The 22093-nt window shown below is 46.0% G+C and overlaps 1 protein-coding gene across 2 annotated transcripts; it reads left to right on the top strand.

Moving 5' to 3' along the window:
• The first annotated feature begins 2256 nt into the window (after nt 1–2256).
• Nucleotides 2257–18013, top strand: SEC11C (SEC11 homolog C, signal peptidase complex subunit). Of its 2 annotated transcripts, XM_032310690.1 has the most exons (6): nt 2259–2474; nt 9233–9342; nt 12541–12690; nt 14656–14775; nt 17107–17164; nt 17813–18013. In XM_032310690.1, exons 1-6 carry the CDS (start codon nt 2388–2390, stop codon nt 17864–17866), a joined length of 579 nt encoding a protein of 192 aa, XP_032166581.1. In that variant the 5' UTR covers nt 2259–2387; the 3' UTR covers nt 17867–18013. The 2 variants fall into 2 exon arrangements, with proteins under 2 accessions (XP_032166582.1, XP_032166581.1); XM_032310691.1 differs by lacking the exon at nt 14656–14775 and having other exon boundaries at nt 2257–2474.
• Nucleotides 18014–22093: the final 4080 nt, after the last annotated feature.

The following is a 22093-nucleotide window of genomic DNA, read 5'->3' as shown; positions in this document are numbered from 1 at the left end:
ACAAGACAAGTAGACAAGACTGGGGGCCAGGTAGCCTCAAGAGTTGATTCCCGAGGGATGTCCGAGATCAGCCTGTCACAACCTCATACGTGGAGGGCCGTGGATGTTGAATGTGGAGGACCCTGCCCTTAGCCAGGGGTAGGCTAGCAGGATGGCTGGTTGGGTATCACACCTTCTGCTTTGTCTCCTTCTTCAAAGGGCCTCTTCCCCTGTTTTTAAGAGCCTAGTGCTAAGACCATTCCTACACCAGGATGACAGGGAATGACCATGAACCACATAAATATATCTACTTAACCCAAACTAAATGTATCTTTAACTCAACTTCTCCTCGGGTGGATCTTCAAAATACTCCTTGTCCCTCCAACAGAAAGTATGATGGAGGGGAGGTTAGAAAGCAAAGAAACAAGATTCAACCAATAGCAATTCAAATACCTAGCTTTTGAAAATTTTACAAGACTATATGGCCATTTTCTTTTCCAAGTCCCTGGAAGGAGCCTTTGCAGGTAAAGGGTCCCAAAGTTTACCTTTCGTTAGCTTTATAGTGAGTCAGTTTCTAGGATATTTTATTTATTGTCACTTACTGTTTTTTAATTAAAGATTTTTTAAGGGGCATCGAGGTGGCTCAGTACGTTAAATATCTGCCTTCAGTTCAGGTCATGATCCCAAGTCCTGGCATCAAGCCCCGAGTCAAGCCCCACATAAAGCCCTACATCAGGCTCCCTGCTCACAGGGGAACCTTATTTCCCTTTCCCTCTGCCTGCCACTCCCCTTGCTTGTGTGCGCGCTCTCTGTCAAACAAATAAATAAACTCTTGTTTTTTAAGATTTTTAAAAAGATTTTATTTATTTATTTATTTACTTATTTATTGAGTGTGAGCAGGGGGGAGGGCAGAGGGAGAGGAAGAATGAGAATCGCAAGCAGTCTCTGCACTGACTGAGCGCAAAGCCCTACTCTGGGCTGGATCTCATGACCTGAGATCATTACCTGAGCCAAAAATCAAGAGTCTGATGCTTAACTGACTGAGCCACCCTGAGGCCTCTGGGATATTTTAAATTGCAATCTGCCCCTTACCCCCAGAGCACCTCATTCCTCTTATTCGCTTTTCTTATTTCCAAAGCACCACTGCCCTCAAGGTATAATTTACTCATTTATTATATCTACTTCTGTTAAAATGTACAGAATGTAAGTTTAATGAGGGCAGGGATCTTTCCTTATTTTGTTCACCAATAATTTCCTTATTAAGTGCCTAGAAGAAGGCCAGGTGCATAGTGGATGCTTCTGAAAGATTTGTGAATAAATGAATGAAATAAATAATGCACAACCGAGTGAATGAATGGTCCAGCTAATCTACAGTTGCAAATTGTAAAATCTGAGTTCTATTTCAGACCCTGACCCTTAACTTTGGCCATGTCCTTTAGACCTTCTATGCCTGTTTCTTCTTGTATAAAATTTCATGGCTATTTATTCATTCAATTAATATTTATTGCAACACAACTATGGCCAAGAGGATACAAGGATGCTTCCTTGCATTCAAAACTTACTACTTCTTGGGGCGCCTGGGTGGCTCAGTCGTTAAAAATCTGCTTTAGGCTCAGGTCATCATCCCAGGGTCCTGGGATGGAGCCCCGCATGGGGAAGCCTATTCTCCCTCTCCCAGTCCCCCTGGTTGTGTTCCCTCTCTTGTTGTGTCTCCATCAAAAAAATAATAATAATAATAATCTTTTAAAAAAATAAGTAAATAAGTAATCTTGATAAAAAAGAAATCCTACTACTTCTTGCAGAGCGTATAACTCGGAGCCTTCAAAAATCCCGCCTCTTCTAAGCCCGGTCCGCTAGCCCTGTTCTTCTTTAGGCTCCTCCCAGATTCAGCCCCGCGGGCGGCCAGAGTAGAGGCCCCGCCTTCTCTCGGCGCAGTCATCCAATGGCTAAGATACACGGATAGGTGAATGCAGCAAAGCTTTAGGTGTCCTCTTGGCGCCTGACCAGAGTCTTGAGGAATTCAGTTCCTCTCGAACAGTCACTTCCCCGAGTAGTCCCTGCGATATGCAAGATCACCATCTCTCCCAAGTTCCCTGGGAAGGGTCGGACACGGCTCCTCAGTCCTGTCGCCGCCCTCCCTAGAAGCCCTGGGGCTTCCCTGGACGAGTCTCTCGTCCCGCGGCATTCTGGGAGTGGTAGTTTTCTTCCCAGTTCCCTCCTGATGGATCAGTGCCCAAGACTCGCAGAGGACTACCATTCCCAGACGCCCGAGCGAGCTGTCGGTCACGTGATCCGCACGGACCAGCGGCCGGTAGGCGGGGGCCGGGGCTGGCCGGGGCTGGCCGGGGCTCCGCAGCTGTCTGTGACACCCGGAGCGGCGGGCCGTCTCGGCCCTCGGAAAGCCCGCCATGGTGCGCGCGGGCTCCGTGGGGACGCATCTCCCGGCGTCCGGCTGGGACATCTTCGGGGACCTGAGGAAGATGAACAAGCGCCAGGTAAGGGAGGCCCGCGGGGTGGGCGCGCCGGGAGCGAGAACGGGCTGCGACGGCGGGGAGTCGCGGCTTTCTGGGCAGGGCTCCGGCAAGGACAGCGACTGGGGCTGACGGCGCCCCCAGGCTCCTCCACCGGCTCTCCGAGGCCGTGGGTTCAAATCTGCGCAAACCCACGTGTGGGCAGGGGTGTGCGCTGTCTTGCACTTAACAAGAGCGCAGTGAGGGGAGGGTGGTCAGGAAGGAGAAGACGATGGGAGTCTAGTCCTACGGATGTCACATGTGGTTGGGAAAGCCGGGAGAGGCGACTCGGTCGTGAGTGACAGCTGTGTGCACGGGTTTGAAGAGCCAGCTTCTGGAAGAGGAAATAGATTTCTCTCTGAGGCTCTGGAGGCCTGACACCCCGAGGAAGGCTGCCTGCGGATGGAAAGGGCGGAAGGCAGGCGAAAGGAAGGCACTTTCTGACAGTGGACACTGTCCAGTAGTGCCTCTGAAAGTGATTTCTTCCCATTCTGGGAAGTGTGCTCCCCACCATGCGTCGGGACTACATAAAGCTCCTTGTGCCTGGCGATCTCACTGGGGGTGCTCAGTCGTTTGACTGATTCAGTGCTCTACAGGGGACCCCAGAATGCGTCCCTTAGATTCTGTCATCTGGCTGCATCTTGGAAATAGGAAGCAGTTAACGTGGGGGTCTCTGGGCACCTGGGGTTGATTTCTCACTCTTCTGTGACCTCAGAGGAAAACTTCCTTCTTGCTCTCTCCTTGGTCAGCTCCCTGGCCAGCTCCTTGGCCAGCATCGCTTTGAGTCTTCAATATAAGGCAAGAGTGAGTAGGGACTGGAAAGGAAGCCCGCTCAGTCAGGAAAAATGTGATGGCTTAAGCTTCTAGATAGAGAATTTAGGGGACCTGTAGGGCATGATAGATCCTAAAGGATCCTAATACTTCTATTGATTTAAGCAATAAATTATGCTAAGAAAAATGGAACCATCCTATTGGTAAGTTTGATTGTCTTCGAAAATGGTATAGAGCGTCCTGGATGGCCCAGTGGGTTAAGTGTTCAACTCTTGATTTAGGCTCAGGTCAGAGTCCCCAGATGGAGCCCCGCATGGGGCTCCCCAATGGGTGTGGAGCCTGCTTAAGATTCTCCCTCTTCCTCTTCCTTTACTTCTCCCCTTCTCTTCACCCCCTCATGCTCTCTCCCTCTCTCTAAAACAAACAAAAACACTTAAAAAGAAAGTGGTGCAAATTCTTATGATTTTGACACATCCTGTCATTTTTGCCGCTATGCTGTGGAGTGGGATGATGCCTATGACAGAACACAACTTATGCCTGTGGACATATGGGTTTTGTTTTGTTTTGTTTTCCAAATAGAATTTCATACTAGCGCAGCAGTGTGGGAGAGTTTGGTGACTCAAGTCACCAAGTCTAAACTGTCATTTAGAGTCTGGTTGTTTCTAGGTGTGCACAGCTGATGAGCTGTTAGGAGTTTCTGTGATTAAGATGAGTTGTGGCAGTGATTATCACCAGCTTGAAAAACCAGCAGCAAATTCCCTGAGCACTGATGCTGTTCCCAAGAAAATCCTCCAGAAAATAGAGCTTTATTTAAAACTCTAGACTTAATTGGCTAGGTTTTTAAAATGTCTCTAAAACTGGTACTAATTACTGGTGGTTATAATTGCAGACTCTCAGAGAAGGCCTTCTGATGAATGTCTCAATTCCTAAACTAGTTTGCCTTTTGAAAGATCCGCATATTCCCACTCTTGATGATAAGGCCTGTCAGAAGCTATTGCATTGTCTATGTTTTGCTGGTTTTCTGATTAACATGTGGAAGCTCAAATCTGCGTCCTCCTGATACTTTTTTCTTTTCTTTTAGGCTTTGTCCTTTTGTTTCTTTTTCTTTTTCCCTCCAAAATAGTATCCTCTGACACACCGTCAGGCATGCGTGCTCTGCCGGTTGGAAGTGGGATCTCCTTTCTCCGCTGCCCCAGCTTGCTATAAAGTAAGGCAAGAGCCACATGCAAAAACAGGGACTCTTTGTTTCTGCAGCGAGGAAGAGAGGAAGACAGACAGCTCCTGGCATTTCTGCTGCTTTGTCGGCCAGAATATCGGGTCTGAACTGTTTGAAACTCTCAGACATTGGCTGTTTTCATCTTTGGTGGACAAAGACTGAGTGTGGGCCTGCTTCTGAACTTTTGCTTTGGCTGTGAATCAACAAGCTTAGAAAGTTGGTAGGTGACGATGGACAAACAAAAGGCACCAGTGAAACGTGGTGGTGTATTTCTTACATCGCAGTCAGTTTGGCAGTAGTTCAACCAAAATTATGTTTCTGGATCCCAGAATTTTATTTTATTTTATTTTTTAAAAAATATTTTATTTATTTATTTGACAGAGGGATAGAGAGCACAAGTAGGCAGAGTGGGAGGCAGAGGGAGAGGAGGAAGCAGGCTCCCCGTGCTGAGCGGAGAGCCGGATGCGGGGCTCGATCCCAGGACCCAGGACCCAAAATCATAAAACTGTGGCTTGAGGGGCGCCTGAGTGGCTCAGTGGGTTAAAGGCTCTGCCTTCGGCTTAGGTTATGATCCCAGGGTCCTGGGATAGAGCCCCGCATCCGGCTTTCTGCTCAGCAGGGAGCCTCTTCCTCCTCTCTCTCTCTGCCTGCCTCTCTGACTACTTGTAATCTCTGTCTGTCAAATAAATAAATACAATCTTTTTAAAAAATGAAATAAAATAAAACTGTGGCTTGGGGCTTTCCCAGTCAGATCTGTAATTCATAATGAAACAACATTTATTTATCAAATCCTTCAAATCAGGCAGGGCAGGTGGAGAAGTTTTCTAATGTGAGCTACTTTAGACCTATGTGCCTTGCAAGGAAGATTTTACTTCGGGAGCAATAATGTAATGTATTATAGCCCAGTGCTTTAACAGTCTCCACTTGGCACTCCAGTTTCCTTGTCTTCTGGGTACTTAGTGATAATTTCATAATTTGCTATTGGCAGAGTAGCCAAAAAGTTTTTTTTTAATGGTGTGTAACTTTAATTTTGAATTAAATTTACCGTCTTTTCAATTATTACATCAGAATATCTTCACGGTTTTTAAAAAAAATTTATTTATTTATTGGAGAGAGAGAGAAAGCCGGAGAGAGAGAGTGAGCATGAGCAGGGGTGAGGGACAGAGGGAGAAGTAGGCTTCCAGCTGAGCAGGGAACACTAGGCAGGACTTGATCCTAGGACCCTGAGATCATGACCTGACCCAAAGGCAGTTGCTTAACCAACTGAGCCACCCAGGCGTACCTTTTCATGGTTATTTTAATTCATTTTTATGTCCCTACTTGCAGTTGTTTCCTCCATAAACCTGGACTGAATAATTACACAGACGTGTAGCAGGAGCAATATGAGCTCTGCTTTTCCTACCTCACTGCCGCGTCAGACTGTGTGTTTCTGTTTTGTCACACTCTTCAAAGTAATTATTTTAACGGCCATCTAATACTCTGTCAAATTCCTTTAAACATTTATTTTCCCCAGACTTTGAAATTAATCCATGCCCATCACAGAAATTTTAAAGAATAGAGAATAGTTTAAAGAAGAAAATTCAGGGGCGCCTGGGTGGCTCAGTGGATTAAGCCTCTGGCTTCAGCTCGGGTCATGATCCCAGGGTCCTGGGATCGAGCCCCACATTGGGCTCTGCTTGGCAGGGAGCCTGCTTCTCCCTCTTTCTTTGCCTGCTTCTCTGCCTACTTGTGATCTCTGTTTGTCAAATAAATAAATAAAATCTTTAAAAAAAGAAGAAGAAGAAGAAAATTCAATCACTCGTAATTCCGCCATGCTGAGATGGCCTCTGTTAACCTTGAGGGCAACTCCTTGTGTCTGTTTTACAAACTGTTTTGCAGTTTGTGGAGCTTCTTCTGTAGCCTATACTTCTGTTTTAAATAGTGCCGTAACCTGCCATTATTTTACTCCATCATTTCTCTGTTGTTGCTCACTTATTTCCTTTTCTCTGTTACTAGAAATAGGACCCTAATGCATATTATTGGACCATGATTCCCTGCCTGCGTTTCTTGTAGACTGAATTCCTAAAGCAGGACTACTAGACTGAAAGTAACCTTGTGTTACAAGTGCCAGATGGCTCTCAGAATGACTGTCCATTTGCCTACTCACCGCAGTGCATCCTGGGCCAGCACCAAGTATTAGCATTAAAAAAAACAAACAAACAGAAATACCCCCAAACTTGAAATTTGCTAGGCATAAAAAAGAAGAGGAGAGGGCGGAGGCAGGATTGGGTTTGAGCACTCTAAGTGTTTATTCACCACTTGTATTTCTTTGGAAAATTAATAGTTTTAAGCTTTTGCTTCTTTTGTTGTTTTGGGGATCTTAGTGTATTTCTTACTAATTGTTTGTGCCCACCATATATTACAAAATGTTTATTTTCTCACTATTTATTCAACGAATTGAGTACTTACTTTTTGCCAGACCTGTATTGAATATTGGAGGTACACCTGCATTTTGGTACAAGGCCAAAATGATCTTTGCCTTTGTGGAACATACAGTCTAATGTAAAAGACACATTAGAAATGATATGTGTAATTATGATAGTTATTATACAGATGGTATAAAAAAGTACAGAGTGCAGTGAGAATATATAACAGGAGGACCCAGGCTGGTCTACAGCAGAGAATAGCAAATTCCAGCCCACCGGTAGGGGATTGGGGGAGGAACAGAGGGGAGAGAGAAAATCTCACCCAGGCTCCATGCCCAGCGTGGAGGCCAGTGCAGGGCTCAGTCTCACGTTCCTGATGTGATAATCTCGCGTTCCTGAGCAAAAATCAAGAGTCAGACACTTAACCAACGGAGCCATCCAGGCACCCGCCCCAACCATCTGTTTTTATAAATAAAGTTTTATTGGAACACTGACCTACTAATTCTTTTACATGTTGTCTTTAGTTGCTTTTCACTGCAATGGAAGGGTTGAGTGATTTCAACAGAGACTGTGTGGTGTGTAAAATACTTATTATGTGGTCCTTAATAGAAAGTTTGCTGACTTCTAGTTTAGTGGGTCAGGGAGGGCTTCCCTGGGGAATTGGTGCTGAAAGTAGGATTTAAGATGAGTGAGCATTAGGTATGCTGAGGAGTCGAGGGAGAGAGCCTCTGGGCAAAAAGCCAGGTGTAGATCCCGAGTGGATAGGAGCACGTGCTCTCTGAAGCACTGTCGGATGCCACTTTGTGGAGTGCCGTGAGCTTCACCGGCTGAAGCTAGGGAGGAGGGATATGTACCAGACAGGGCCGTAGACCATATTCATCCTCAAAGCAGCAGGCTGCAGTTGGAGGGATGCGATTGAGGGACAATTGAAACAGAGCACAGAGATGATCAGATGGCCAGAGGCACATTTGCGAGTGCGTGGAGAGTGTAGTGCGGAGAGTGCCTCAGAACAGGTGTGCGTGGCCGTCAGGAGACTGGTCCCCATGGGCTCTGCTGGTGGCTTGGATGAGAGTGGTGCCAGTGGGAGAGAGAACGGAACAGACTCCAGAAATGTTCAGAAGGTAGAATGTGTAGAACGAATGGGGGTGGTGGTGACAAGAGTCCTGCCATGTAGGTGAGCACATATGGCAGCAGAGCAGGTGTACATGGGCAGGTAGAGGGGATCGTTGAGTTAGAGACGCCGGGACCGAGCACTTTCAGTTCCAGGTCTGTTGTTGCAAGTGGTTGGTTCAGGAGGGAGAAGGACGTTGGAGATGAGGATGTCTAGGAACTGAGACACCGGACTGCTGGGTAGGCCATCTGCATGGCTCTTCGGATCACCCAGGACAAGGGTGAGAAGATTGAGGCAAGTACTAGAGTAAGGAGCCATCCTGGAGGGCACTAAGGGCAGATGCCCTGAGGGACTTACATTCCAAGTAGTAGCTGGCACAGTGACTTTTGTCCCTAAAGCCCCTTGGAAGACCGGAGACATCTGGCCCAACGATCCAGCTATAGTCCGATACAGGGTGTTGGGATGTGGGCACGTGTTGCTTCCCCTCTGTAGTCACCAGGGGTTGGGTATGGCTGGCCGCTGTCAGCAAGGAAGAGCCTTGAGCTTTGGCGGGACAAGCCCCGTGGATCTTAACTCCGTGGTCTAAGGAGGAGCGAGGCCAGTGTGGAACTCGATACCATCTTGTGTGGCTTTCTGCCTGTGTTCTTAACCACATAGTGTTTGCTTCTTACTTCCTAAAATATTTATGGAGAATTTAAATATCCAGGGGTTTAAAGTTTTTGTTCACTTTGAAATGTAATCTTAAGCGCAGAACAGCTCATTGCTAAGCACTATAGGACCGTGAGGCCTCCTTTGAGGCCCCTTTGGGCAGGGGGCTAAGGAGCAGCCCTAGGTAAACCACACTGCGTGCATCAGGCTCTCAGGTCTGATGGGCACTCTCCAGAGCAGGAGGCCCTCCAGCTAGAACTTGAACTATGGGACTCTTCAGGGTTGAAGGGTCTGGGAAATCCCAGTCAGGTGAGTAGAATCTTATTTAGGCTCTAACAAAGTAGGTTCCATGGATTGCTTTGGGGGTTTTTCTCTCATTGCTTATTGAAAGGGAGACAATATACGGACGGCTCATGCCATGGATGGAAGTTGAAATACTATTTGAGTTTGTGTGAATTAGTTTAATATCCTAAAATCACAGTTTAGCCTTTTGTTTCGTTTTGCTTTTTTGTGAACTGGCTCATCGCCAGCTTCGGGTTTGGGCCTGTCCTCTCACTGGTTTTCACTTTGGGTCTGGCCTTTCTCGTTCCAGCTCTATTACCAGGTTTTAAACTTTGCCATGATCGTGTCTTCTGCGCTCATGATCTGGAAAGGCTTGATCGTCCTCACTGGCAGCGAGAGCCCAATCGTGGTGGTGCTGAGGTAGGTTCCGCACACGGTCTAGCTGCTGTCGCGCTGCCGTCGAACTCTGCCCCATGACAGAGGAGCAGTGTTGCCTGAGTGAAAGCCTGCGTGACAGCCAACACTCCGTGTTTTCACTGGGTGGAGTATTAGAATGTTCTTCATTGATACTGTTTTCATTTCCTTCTGCCCTTTGTTAAAACACCTCCTCTTTCTCAGCACGCTTCGGAGCTCTTTTCGTGCGCATACTAACACAGTGTATTTGCTCTTGTGTTTTAATGCTCTAATGCACCTGAAATAACAATCCTACGCGATTATGTGTGTACAAATTGACTTTAAACATCAGTGGTTTGAAACTGTGATTTAAAACTGTGATTTGGTTTTCTTTGTCCCCGACAGCCTACAAGGTGGCCCTCCGCAGTGCCTCACAGAGTGTGCCTGGCAGTTTTAAGCTTCTCCCGCAGCGCTCTTGTAGGTGGCTGCTCCCTTCTAGAGCGCACGATGTGCATTTTAGAAAAGCTAATACTTTAGTAAACTATATACAGCTGTACAGTCCTGCAAGGGGACAGCGTAATCCATTTGAAATTTAAAAAATCACACTTGGGAGCCCTTAGGTGGTTCAAGAGGCTACCTGTCCATTGCGTCCCAGACCATCGTGCCTTGCTGTGGGTGGGAATGGAGCCCATGTGTTTTATAGGTGGCAGTGACCAGGTCAGAGTCCCCGCTGGTCTGTGCGGGAGCCAAGGCCAGCACGTCGTTGTCACTCCCCAGCCGGTTCCTTTCCCTCTACCGGCCTCTTCTGCCGTGTTGTGGGGCTTCAGCCAGGACGCTGGCTTCACCTGGTTGCCCTCGCGTGACTGGCCAAGGGGCCTATTCTTTCATGCTTTTTTTCATGCTTTTCTTTTTTTTAGGCTTTCATAAGCTGAGGGGCCTCAGGAGAGCATACGGGTTTCTGATTCGCTGGTGTTCCTACTGCTCTAGGGGTGCCCTGGGATCCAGGGGTTAGGTTAGGAGGGAGACAGGGATCAAGCGCGTGGATTCTAGACACCTCAGCCTTGCTTTGGTTATGGCGACTCCATTTGTATGTATTGTATATGGGGGTGCATCCTGGTGAGACCTTATTTGAAGGAAGGATTTTAAGGCTTTTTTTTTTTTAAGAAATTAAACACCTCTGGGGTACCTGGGTGGCTCAGTCAGTTAAGCCGTCTTCCTTCGGCTCGGGTCATGAGCTCAGGGTTCTGGGTTGGAGTCCTGCATTGGGCTCCCTGCTCAGCGGGGAGTCTGCTTCTCCCTCCGCCCCTCACCCCACTCATGTTCTCTCTCCCTCTCTGAAATAAAGAAATAAAATTTTAAAGAAAAAACAAAGAAATTAAAAATCTCTGATTGAGGAGTGCCTGGGTGGCTCAGTGGGTTAGGCCACTGCCTTCGGCTCAGGTCATGATCTCAGGGTCCTGGGATCGAGTCCCACATTGGGCTCTCTGCTCGGCGGGGAGCCTGCTTCCCCCCTCTCTCTGCCTGCCTCTCTGCCTACTTGTGATGTTTCTCTCTGTCAAATAAATAAATAAAATCTTAAAAAAAAAAAAAAACTCTCTGATTGAGATGGGCCATCTCACTTAACAAATAAAAAAGGGCCCAAGGCCCATGAAGGCCAGGCCACTCGCATCTTGCAGTACTTTCCACAGAGCCAAAACCAAATCCCAGGTGTTCTGGTTTTCCTTAAGTCACTGAGACACACTTATATACAGAGACTGTTGTAACATTGCTGTCTGTAGAGACTTCTTTTTTTTTTTAAAGCATACTTTATAGTTCTAAAGCACATTGGTTTGTCAACATAAACAGTTGACATCATGAGAGATATGCGACCTTGGGGAACAGTGACCTTTGGGAAATCCCTGGCCCATGAGGAAAGCAAGCATAAGTTGTTATTAGTGAAAAATTTCAAAGCAGTACTTTTCTCATGGGACACAATAATGACTTTTGACGACACACTGTATACCCTTCTGCCTGAGACTTATCCAGAAGGTTCTTATTCTAGCTGTGGTTCTTAATTGTTTGCTTTCTTTCCCTCCTAGTCATTTATATTTCTAGCTCTATGTGTTTTATTCAGATTTCCTATTTTTGAATGCTAGATCTATTATGATACTTAGTGTCACTGGTTTCAATTAAAAATAAACACACCAGCAAGTACTTAGTGACAGGCCAGTCTCTACTGTGTTCCTCTTTGCTGATCTGTGTGTGCTGACAAGTTTAAGGTGGCCCAGACGCAGGACAGACAGGAGGGCCAACTTTCTGAGCTGCTCCCATTACGAACTCACATTTTCCTTTAAAGCACTCACTAGTCTGATTCTTCCTCCCTGAGTCTTGCCCTCAACAAACTTCTTGCTGGTTTTTGATCATACAGCCCCTATGCTGCAATATTTGGGGTCTTATTTATTTTCTCATGCTTTAAGGCAAAGCATGAGCATATGAAAAATGAATTCTGTTTTAATAATTTCAGCTTCTACTAGATTATAGTTCACTTTGAATCCATTGGTGATTTTTGGCATGGGTTTAAACTAGTACCATGTGGGATTATTTATTGACCTCCACATCTAAAGCAGTCAACATTTGTTAAAATTCGGTTTTCTGTAGAATATGGTCTGAAGGATGAGGTGGCTGGAGTCCCAAGAGTTGGGTTTGAATTTTATCCCAACCCTCAGCTTGGTTTGCAGATAGATCACTCTCCCAAGGCGTTCATTTGTTTCTTTCTCTTCCTTGAATGGGATTGCCCACGTCCTAGGTGCTGAGGATGAACCATGAAACGTAAGATTTGCCCTAGAGTATCAACCAGCTTTCTAAGTCTACACTTCGGAATGAAAATACTAATGTATTTATAGATGTAAGACTTTTTTTTTTTTGAGGCTAAAAATTGGCAGCTTTCACCTCAAAGAGTTCACATTATACCTGGTTCTTTGTCTACATAATGCAAAGTATAAGAGGGGCTTGCTGCTCTCCTTTTCATACTTAATCTAAGGAGAAATCATTTCCTTTCTCGCTTGATGTCATCATCGTGAGCAGTCAGAAGGGAACCACTGTGGCTTGGTTGATAGCTCCCAGACCTGCCCGATGATTCATGGAGGTTGAGACTTTCACTAATATGTTTACTTTTGTATTCTTCATGAATTGAAAGTTCCCCTGTGAATCCAGGCTAATTGGATGTGATTTTGCATTTCTTCCCAGTGGCAGTATGGAGCCGGCCTTTCACAGGGGCGACCTTCTGTTCCTGACAAACTTCCGGGAAGACCCTATTAGAGCTGGTGAAATCGTGGTTTTTAAAGTCGAAGGACGAGACATTCCAATAGTTCACAGAGTGATCAAAGTTCATGAAAAGTAAGGTGGTTTGACTTCTTTTTGGTGGTGTTTTGTAAATTTTGGTAGCCAGATTTATTTATTCAGTCATTCATTCTTTCATTCACTCATTCATTCCTTTAGTACTGATCAAACTTTTTTTCCCCCCATTTTTTCTTCCTCAAGTTTTTACTTAAATTCCAGTTTTCCAGTTAGTCAACATACAGTGTGTTATTAGTTTCAGGTGTGGAATTTAGTGACTCAGTTTCGGAAGCCAATTTTCATGGTTGATTGGAAAGTAGCAGACGCTCTGGGTTACGCTCCCAGTCCTGCCGTTTACTAATTGGGTGACTTTGGACCCGCTACTTTACCCAGTCTGCAAGGGCACGATAACGTTATCATTTCCCACCGTGACTCACAGGGCGATTATGAGAACCGAACGGACAGGTGTTTCTGGAAGCACCAAGTAACTTGAGTGGCTGCACAGTGGGAGGTGGCGTGTACGAGAGCGTAACAGTTATCTGAAGGAGTCTGAGAAAGTCCACTCCCATTGCAGCTGAGGATTATGACAATGTGAGGACGCTTCTGAAATGCAGAAAGCTGCCTGTTTCTCCGTGTCACTTCGGACAAGGTGGCATTTGCAGCGGTAGCCTTAGCCCTGGACGGTGGCACGTCCCTTTCCCTGACCCGGCCCAGGGTTCAGTCATTGCATGTCCTGCTTTACTCCCCTGCCCCCCGACAAATGCTCTTGCTTTCTGTTAAATGCCAGTAGTGGCTTCTGAAGACACTTTTTGGGAACTGGAAGTGATGACTTCTACCTCAAATGTGTTAAGTTCCCAGGAGAGGGTACAGTCACGTGATGATGTGTTACCCTCTATGGACTGGGTTATTCATTCACCTCATGCAGCCTAGTGTGGCATTTTTACCTGCCTGAGTTATGGAATTAAACTGAGATGTGTGTATTTGTGTTTTTTAAATAACAGAGTGTTTCTCATTGTGTGTCTGTGTGTTTGTGTGTGTACACATGCGTGTACCTTCACTATTTGTACATTTCCAGTATTAGGTTCCCATCCCATTCACTGCTTGCAGGGCTTCCCCAAAGAAGTTGATACTTAAAATCGTCACTTTGTTCTGCTGTAAACATCAGAATGGGCCTGTTCTGTTTGTGTCGTGCTCTTGGTACGGCACGGTGGGACTTGATGTCCACTTGTTAACTGACTGATAAAGAAATACACATGTAACGTGTCACGTAACATGACAGCTGACTTAAAAATAATTTCTACAGATGAGAAATTATTTAAAGTTGAAGAAATAATGGTGATTTTCTGTAATTTGTGTGAGTTGCGGGAGTGACTGCTTGGGGTTTTATTTTCTTGATTTCCTTTCTAACCGCAGCTGCAAATCAGCTTGCTCCTTTTGGCATGGTTTCAAATCTTTGTGGGCTTTTAATATATTATCTAATTATACTAGTGCCTTTTTTCATTTGTCTTATTGAAAGAAGACCCCCTTTATAGCTCTGTAATGCTGTAATGTTGTGTTTCTAGTGTCAAGGCTATGTAAGCACCGGTTTAGAATGTTTAAAATTAATCCCGTGGGTCTCTTTACCACGCTGATTTTATGCCATTTGTGAATCCTGTTTCTTTGCAAACCGGATTTTATACCACTTTGCTCAGTGCTGAAGGAAGTAATGCACCACCGTTCTACGTTGGGCAAGGAGAAGGAAGTTTGAGGAGGGTGAGGGGTGCCCGCACTTCAATTAGCCCTGTGCTCAGATCCTGCTTTTTGGTTATCAGGGTAACAGGAGCATTTTGGAATTTGAGTCTGCAGAATCGCCAGTAGACCCGTGCGTTAGTTGGATAGTCAGCTGTAAGCAATCACCTAGACCAGGAAAGATCCAGGCATCGCCTAAATGCCTGCATCTGACTGTGACATGCCGGGTAGACTGATTGTTTCCTAGCGATGCCGTGCTGAAAATCATTTGTGAAAGGACATTATTTTGCTTTCTAGAGATAATGGAGACATCAAATTTCTGACTAAAGGAGACAATAATGAAGTGGACGACAGAGGCTTGTACAAAGAGGGCCAAAACTGGCTTGAGAAGAAGGATGTGGTGGGAAGGGCCAGAGGGTGAGCACTGACTTACATGGAAGTTGATAAAAGATTCCGAAACGAGGGGCGCCGGGGTGGCTCAGTGGGTTAAAGCTTCTGACTCAGGTCATGATCCCACGACTTGGTCCTGGGATCGAGCCCCGCATCGGGCTGTCTGCTCAGCAGAGAGCCTGCTTCCCTTCCTCTCTCTCTCTGCCTGCCTCTCTGCCTACTTGTGATCGGTGTCTGTCAAATAAATAAATACAATCTTAAAAAAAAAAAAAAAGACTCAGAAACCAGAAAGATAGTAACAGAGAAACTAGAGGGCGCCCGGGTGGCTCAGTTGGTTAAGCATCCAACTCTTGGTTTCAGTTCAGGTCATGGACTCAGGATTGTGACATTGAGCCCTGCACTGGGATTCTCAGTGTGGAGCCTGCTTGGGATTCTCTGCCTCTTTCTCTCTTTCCCTCCCTTCCTCCCCCCCCCAAAAAAAGAAAAGAAACTAAGTGTATAGGATAATAGAATCGCTCGTTACAAATATTATATGTCAGGAGAGTTGTAAGTAGCCCAGTTTGTACTCCGCACTGCATTTACTGTGAAAATACTGCTCAGAACTAAGGACCTAAAATCTAAAACTGGATAGAAGTGTGTTATCTGTATCATTGCTTTAACTCTATTTTTGAAAGAAATCTTCACCTAGAGATAAGCTATTTGTGGTTTCAGATAGCATTACGGGAAACCCTCCCAGAGATAATCACTGTTCAACACTCAAGGGGAATATTCTAGACATGCCCTGTACCTATAGAGATATGTGCATATATCGTATATAATTTTACATAGTAGAATTTTATTTTATGTTTTCACCCAACAAGAAGTTGGAAATAGATTTCTGTGTCAAATCTACATCCAGGTATTTTTTTTTTTTTTTTACATCCAGGTATTTTTAAGTGGCTACCTACTGTTGTTCCACTGAGAATCATAAAATCATAACTTAACCAGTTTTCTTTTGGTGGACAGTTAGACTCTTTCCTCTTTTTCTCTACCAGAAACAGTTATGTGATAAAACTTTTGATATTCATCTTTGCATAATTGTTCCAATGATTCTACCTCTGATGCAGAGGAGCCTGTATGCTCTTATTAAAAAAAAACAAAAAAGACAATTCTTCCCTTCTCCTGGTGACCTTGTTAGAAGTGCCCTTTTTTTTTTTTTTAAATCTTCATTAAATCCCACAAGCTGTTTGAGGCTGGAGAACCCAGTTACCATTTTGTAAGATTTAGCTTTATCAACTAGACTGTGGTTTGAGGCCTCTTCCTACCCCGTTTCTCCCTCTGCTGACCTTCTAACTCCTTCCTCCCGTTGCGATGCTGGCATATCTGTGGGGAGAAGAGAGAGACTTCCAGCTGCTCAGTCCTCTATTTTGTAGACATCTGGAGGACAAGCTTTGTATAAAGGAGAAGTTGGGGCTGCTGATTTACATAGGACTGGTGGGTACAGGATGCCTTACCTGGTTTCCCCTTAGTTAGGTAAGGCTTGGGTCTGCTGATTGCATCTTTTTTTTTTTTTTTTTTTTTTTTTTTAGATGTTATTTCTTTGTTTATTTAACAGAGAGAGTGAGAGCACAAGCATGGGGCAGGGCAGGCAGAGGGAGAAGCAGACTCCCTGCTGAGCACGGAGCCCAGTTTGGGGCTCCATCTCAGGACCCTGAGCTCATTACTTGAGCTGAAGGCAGATGCTTAACCCACTGAGCCACCCAGGTGCCCCCCACTGATTGCATCTTGACATGAATTTTGTCAGCAGACTCATTGGCTAGCTTATGCCCCAGACCTTCTGTGTCTGCAGTCATCATCATGTGTGGGTATAAATTATGGGACTCACATCTGTGTTCAGTAAGCCTGTTTGTTACATCTGAAAAGCCCCGTGAAATATCAATGATGATGGTTCTTCCAGTTACAAACTAATTTCCACGTATTTTGAAAGCTTTCCCTGACAGCCATCTTTATATAGGCTGTCTGGATATGACTTCTGCACTAAAAAAATTAAAAACTAGCTTGATGGCCATTGTCGGTTCCATGTGTACAAGTGGCTCAACTAATTATTTTAATTCTGCTATGGTGAATGCAGCAGGCAAAGACAGGCAGCATCTCTAGTTGAAATCATGTGCCTGCTTAAAAAATCGTCCTGCTGTTAATGGTGATGCTTTTGATTAAGAGAGCCTTTTGAGGCAGGAATGAATGTTAGTCTTATAGCCCGAATAGGGCTATTCCCAAGGAAGATTTGCATCTTAAGGCTGATTTAGGGTGTTTTTAAATGCTGCCACCATCATATTACAAGCAATTTTCATATTTCTGGCTTTTCGTCCTACAATTTAGGTTTTTACCATATGTTGGTATGGTCACCATAATAATGAATGACTACCCAAAATTCAAGGTAGGAACGTGTTTGTGTGTCTGCATTAAAAATGTATATATATTGGAACTTTTGCATGGGCCACTGTAAAGATGCAGTCTGTTTAAAGTGTTTTGCTGGTGTGGTTTTTGTTTTTTGTTTTTTGTTTTTGTTTTTGTTTTTTTTTCAGAATGTTTGTAGTTAACTAAAATTAACATTACCATTTAAATTATCAACACTTAAATCAGTTATTTAAAATAGCTACTTTCATCTTTTGTGTTCATAGTGTATTCTAAAATGCCACCTCTGTATTTGTTGCTTTTTATCACAGAAATCTTTAAACATACAAAAAAAGTGGTACAAAACCCAGTAATGATGTTCTCTCAAGCTCAGTAAAAATGGTACCTATATTTTTAAAAACCACTTGAAACACAATAGGGAACGTGTACAGGAATGAGTGATGAATTTATTGGGTTTATTGGGTGCTTGATCCTTCGTCCGTCAGTATATGTGGGGGTTTTAAACCATAACGTGGCACTGAGTAGCTAGTTTGGAGAACCACACATGGGGGGAAGAGGTCATCTTTGGATTCTGTCCTCAGTCTAGCCCTGAGCAGACTTCATCTGAATACGTTTATAGACCAAACTAATTTGTAGAGTTCGGAGTAATTTCCCACTGTTTTCTTTACAGTATGCCCTTTTGGCTGTAATGGGTGCTTATGTGTTGCTAAAACGTGAATCCTAAAATGAGAAGAAGTTCCTGCAACCAGATTGAAATGAATCCTGCTGAAAAAGAGAAAACCTAATATATTTGAAATGTTCCACTTTCTGTATAAAAGGAAACAATGTGGAGACATTTTTGTCTTGTCCAAATAAATGATTCATCTGTGAAGATTGTTTTCTCTTGTGGGCTCTGATTTGAACCTCCTCCGTCTGTGTGCCTCTCCTAGTCGTCATTCTAAGCCAAGCACAGGGGTCTGGGCCACTTCCAGACCTGCTGCTGGGGACTTGCATGGTCCCCACGATGTAGTCCTAATGTCTGAGTTTCAAAACTATTATGCATAGCATAATAACATTTCTGGGGAAAATGAACAGGCCCCTAAAAAGAAATGGTTTCTTATTTATTAAAGTACAACCTGATCAGTAAATAAAGCCTAAAACCTTTTTCAAAAGGAAAGATATAATCTGCTTTGTTTTTGTGGCAGGTTGGATCTTGAGAGGGTTAGATAAATTTTTTGAAAAGTGCTTCATGCTTCATAAATTAGAAAAACAGTGGATTCTCCTCTGAAAACTTATAAAAAGTACAGAAAGGTGAGAGGGGCACGTCCCTCTCTGTAGTTTCCCAGGGGCCTGCGCTGTGGGCGTCACACCCGCACAACATACAGTCCTGCACAGAAAGTAGTCCTTCGCGAGACTGTCAGGCACTTCTGTCCCCGCTGCCACCCTAGGTGCTGGGCTATGAAGTCTTAGCCTGGATGGAGTTTGCAGCGTCTGAGAGGAACACACAGCGGTGACAGTTGCCCTGAAGTAGGATTAAACAGGGTCTGCTAAGAGAGAGCCTAAGAGAATCCTTGCTTTTCGTGAGGCCAGGGAAGACCTCTGAGGAGCGGACCTGGAGCTGAGTTCAGAAATCTGGCAGGTAAATCCTGGGAAGGAGCATTCCAGTCCAGAGAAAGGGCTTGGGGTGGGGGGGATGCTCTCAAGCCTTAGTGACCATGTGGAGCCCCTGACTGCCCTTAAAGGCAGGTTCTGACTCAGGAGGCCCGGGATGGGGTCAGAGACTCTGCATTCCTAACTCCCTCCCGGGGATGGCGATGCTGCTGGGGCCTGCAGCAGTCCGTGTAGCAGTGTTAGAGGGGTAGAAAGGAGGCCAATGGTGTTTTCAAATGCACTGTTCAGTTGTAACAGAAAGGTTCTCTTCCATGGAACAGTGTGATATTGACATTCTTTTGGTGAGAACTTGCCAGTCTCTGTCCTTCTTTGAAGTCTGTCCAAATCTTGTGGAAGGGCTTAGAATCCCTAAAAGCCACTTACCCTTCTCTTGGCCTCGAGCAAGCTCAGTTCTCTCTGCAGCAATGGAGGCTAGGACCTGCTCTCAGGCCCCTGGCCAGCCCCAGGAGCAGGCGGCTAACTCACTGAATGCTCTCAGCACGGACGCTGGCCTGTGTGCAGTACACGCCCCATCGCCCTTGCCCGTGTCAGGTGCTTTCCCTTGCAGTGTGAGCCTATGCCTCGTCACCCCCTTGCACGGCTTGTCTGATGGGAGCCCCAGTCCCATCCGGGGAAGAGCAGCAGGAGTGATCTCCAGGGGATGGGGGGGTGGGGGGGGGCAGCTCGCCCCTAAGTCTTTCTCTCTGCCAAAGTAGGTTGTGGCCATAACAATAGCCCTCATCCTGTCGAAATCAGTGAAGTGAAAGCAAAAGGATTTACAGGACGCTTTCTAACAACATGATTCTCTTGTGCCCTTTAATAAACTCCTTTCTTAAGAAAAAGATTTTTATTCCTTTAACTAAAAACAGAATATCAACATGTTGGGCCAAAGCTTTATTATTTTATCATCTTTCTGGGGTCTGCCGTTGGTTAATGGAAACTTGGAAGATGCCTCACCGTGGCTGAGCCGATCGTTAATTCCTTCCTCAAGCCTGACATCCCAGCGTGAACCCTCCGTGCCCCGGCCGGCGCCGTCTGATCGTGGCTAGTTAGCAGCAGCTCCTTGAGCCTCTTAGATGCTGTCGGTGCTCACACAGGAGGGGTGGTGGGAATTGATGCGGGATTGAAGGTCATTTTCTGGGGGTCTCCGCTGCAGACCCCCCGTGGAGAGCACATCCACACTGGGCCGGCGTCCAAGCAGATGCCTGGACACTGTGACACCCGAACAATCTTCAGGAAAAACCTCTTGCTGGGAGCTTTCGGGTGCTCCTGGGACACACATTTCTTATGAGCTGGACAACCGTTTTTCCACCTCCCAACGGCCTCGAAGTCTCAAAATGGAAGGTGGCTGGTGGACACTGGCCACGTGAGAAATCCCCACTGAGAAGGGAGGAGACGATGGATAGCGATGGGAGCAAGGGTGCCAGGACGCCCCCTGGGGCCGGGGCAGACACCCCCGGCTCAGCTCACCGACACCTCCTGGTGTTCTAAGAGGACTTAGGAAGTTAAATGATGTTTGCTCTACTGTGTTGAAATCAACACAGGTTTCCGTCGGACACTGGGAAGTTGCCATTATGGCAGTAAGCTTTGGTTTTTTTTAACAAGGTAGTAGTAGAACCTCTGGTTTCCCAGCCCTCGGGCCTTAGTCGGGCTCTTTCTCCTTTGAAAGTGAAGTGTTAGTCTTACTCAAATGCTGTGCACATGCACACACGCACACGTGCACCATGGCAACCGGCCTGTGGGCTTTAAGCCGGTTGTGGGCCTGCCACTGTCCCCAGCAAGGCTGAGCGAATGACGCATTGTTGTCAAGTGGGGAAGTCTGACTGTTTTAAGTGAGCAAGATACGAGAATCATCAAATGAGGGGCAGCACGCCTGGCATCTGTGCTTAAAACTCCCTATGTGACACGTACGTGCAAGTGGGGAGAACCTCCGAGAAACATCTGTGCGGGTTTGTGGGGAGTAAATGCAGTTGGGATGCTCGATCGGTCACGTCTGATGGCAGGATAGGAAAAGCCCAGAAGCGCAGCATAGCCACGTGCCACCTCCCCGTCACCATTTTCCAGTCTGATGCTAACGCCCCCACGCAAGGTGCTCTGGCTGCTGCTTGAGCACCTCTTACAGGCAGCCTCTGGCTGGGGCAGCGGACTGTCAGGCGAGCCGCATCCAGAAAGTTCGGGCGGAGACCCAGCCACCACGCTCTCTGGGTTCAGCAGGTTCCCTCCGTTTCCACTAAGAGGCCAGGGTTGGGGTGAGGCGGGGAACAGGGAGAGGAGAGATTTGCGATCACACCGAGGGTTAAGCCCTGCCTCCACTTACGAGATCCGTAGTCTGTAACTGACTCAGACTCAGTTTCCTTGTTTCCAGAATTAATGTCAAGGTGGGACAAGACTTTATTTGATGCTCCTTTTGATCAAATAGAACTTTATCCTTTCTTCCTCAGGATCCCTGGAGTTTTGGGGCTCCTGGGCTCGGTTAGTTAAACATCTGCCTTCCACTCAGGTCATGATTCTGGAGTCCGGGGATCCAGCCCCATGTCAGGCTCCCCGCTGCTCAGCGGGGACTCTGCTTCTCCCTCTACCCCTCCCCTGCTCCATTTCTTTCTCGCTCACTCTCTCTCTCTCTCTCAAATAAATACAGAATAAAACAATCAATCACTGGAGTTTAAATACTGAGGATTGATTGCCTCCCAATCATCTTGAACATTCTTTCCTATCATCTTTGGCCGTGAGTTCTCTATTTTCTCTGAATTTTGCATTTGCATCCTGACAGTGTTGCAAACATCTCTGACAGCAGAATTGCGCCTTGGAGGCTCAGCGTTTAGCCACAGGAAGCTTTAGGATGGGATGAGGAGAGCAGAAATCCCTTACACACTTGATCTCTCCCGTGTGTCTGCTCTGTGCTGTTCTGCCGGCTTTAAGCCATCTTTGCTCCATTGTATTGCAGGGTGGGCGTGGGACTCTCCCTCCCAGGCTGTCTGTGGCACAGTTTGTGTTGGGTTTCCTCTGGGCTTTCCTCCGTCATCACCCAGTGCCATCCACCACAATCCTCTCGTCAGGGTTCATGCTTTCCCCAAAGTGCTTAGCTTTCACCATGCAAGAATTTCTTTGGATGGACTTTATTTATTTAGCGCAGTATTAGGTTATGGCAAAATGCAATGGAACGTGCCGAGAGTTCCCATATATTCCCTGTACGCCCAAACATGGTACCTCCCCGCCACGGATGTCTGCCGCACAGTTAACAGTGAATCTGTTTTGACGGATGAACCGTTAGCACATCATTACCACCTGATGTCCACAGTTCACGTCAGGGTTTGCTCTTGGT

Source organism: Mustela erminea, chromosome 13 (assembly GCF_009829155.1).
Source record: "Mustela erminea isolate mMusErm1 chromosome 13, mMusErm1.Pri, whole genome shotgun sequence".
NCBI lineage: Eukaryota > Metazoa > Chordata > Mammalia > Carnivora > Mustelidae > Mustela > Mustela erminea.
The sequence above is the reverse complement of the archived record's forward strand: the minus strand, read 5'-3'. Positions and strand labels throughout refer to the sequence as shown.

Excerpts from the sequence above, each read along its gene's own strand:
- SEC11C (XM_032310690.1), top strand. The coding sequence starts at position 2,388 with ATGGTGCGCGCGGGCTCCGTGGGGACGCATCTCCCGGCGTCCGGCTGG. Across the intron at positions 2,475-9,232 it reads GGAAGATGAACAAGCGCCAG|CTCTATTACCAGGTTTTAAA; the intron begins GTAAGGGAGGCC and ends TTCTCGTTCCAG. Across the intron at positions 9,343-12,540 it reads CCAATCGTGGTGGTGCTGAG|TGGCAGTATGGAGCCGGCCT; the intron begins GTAGGTTCCGCA and ends ATTTCTTCCCAG.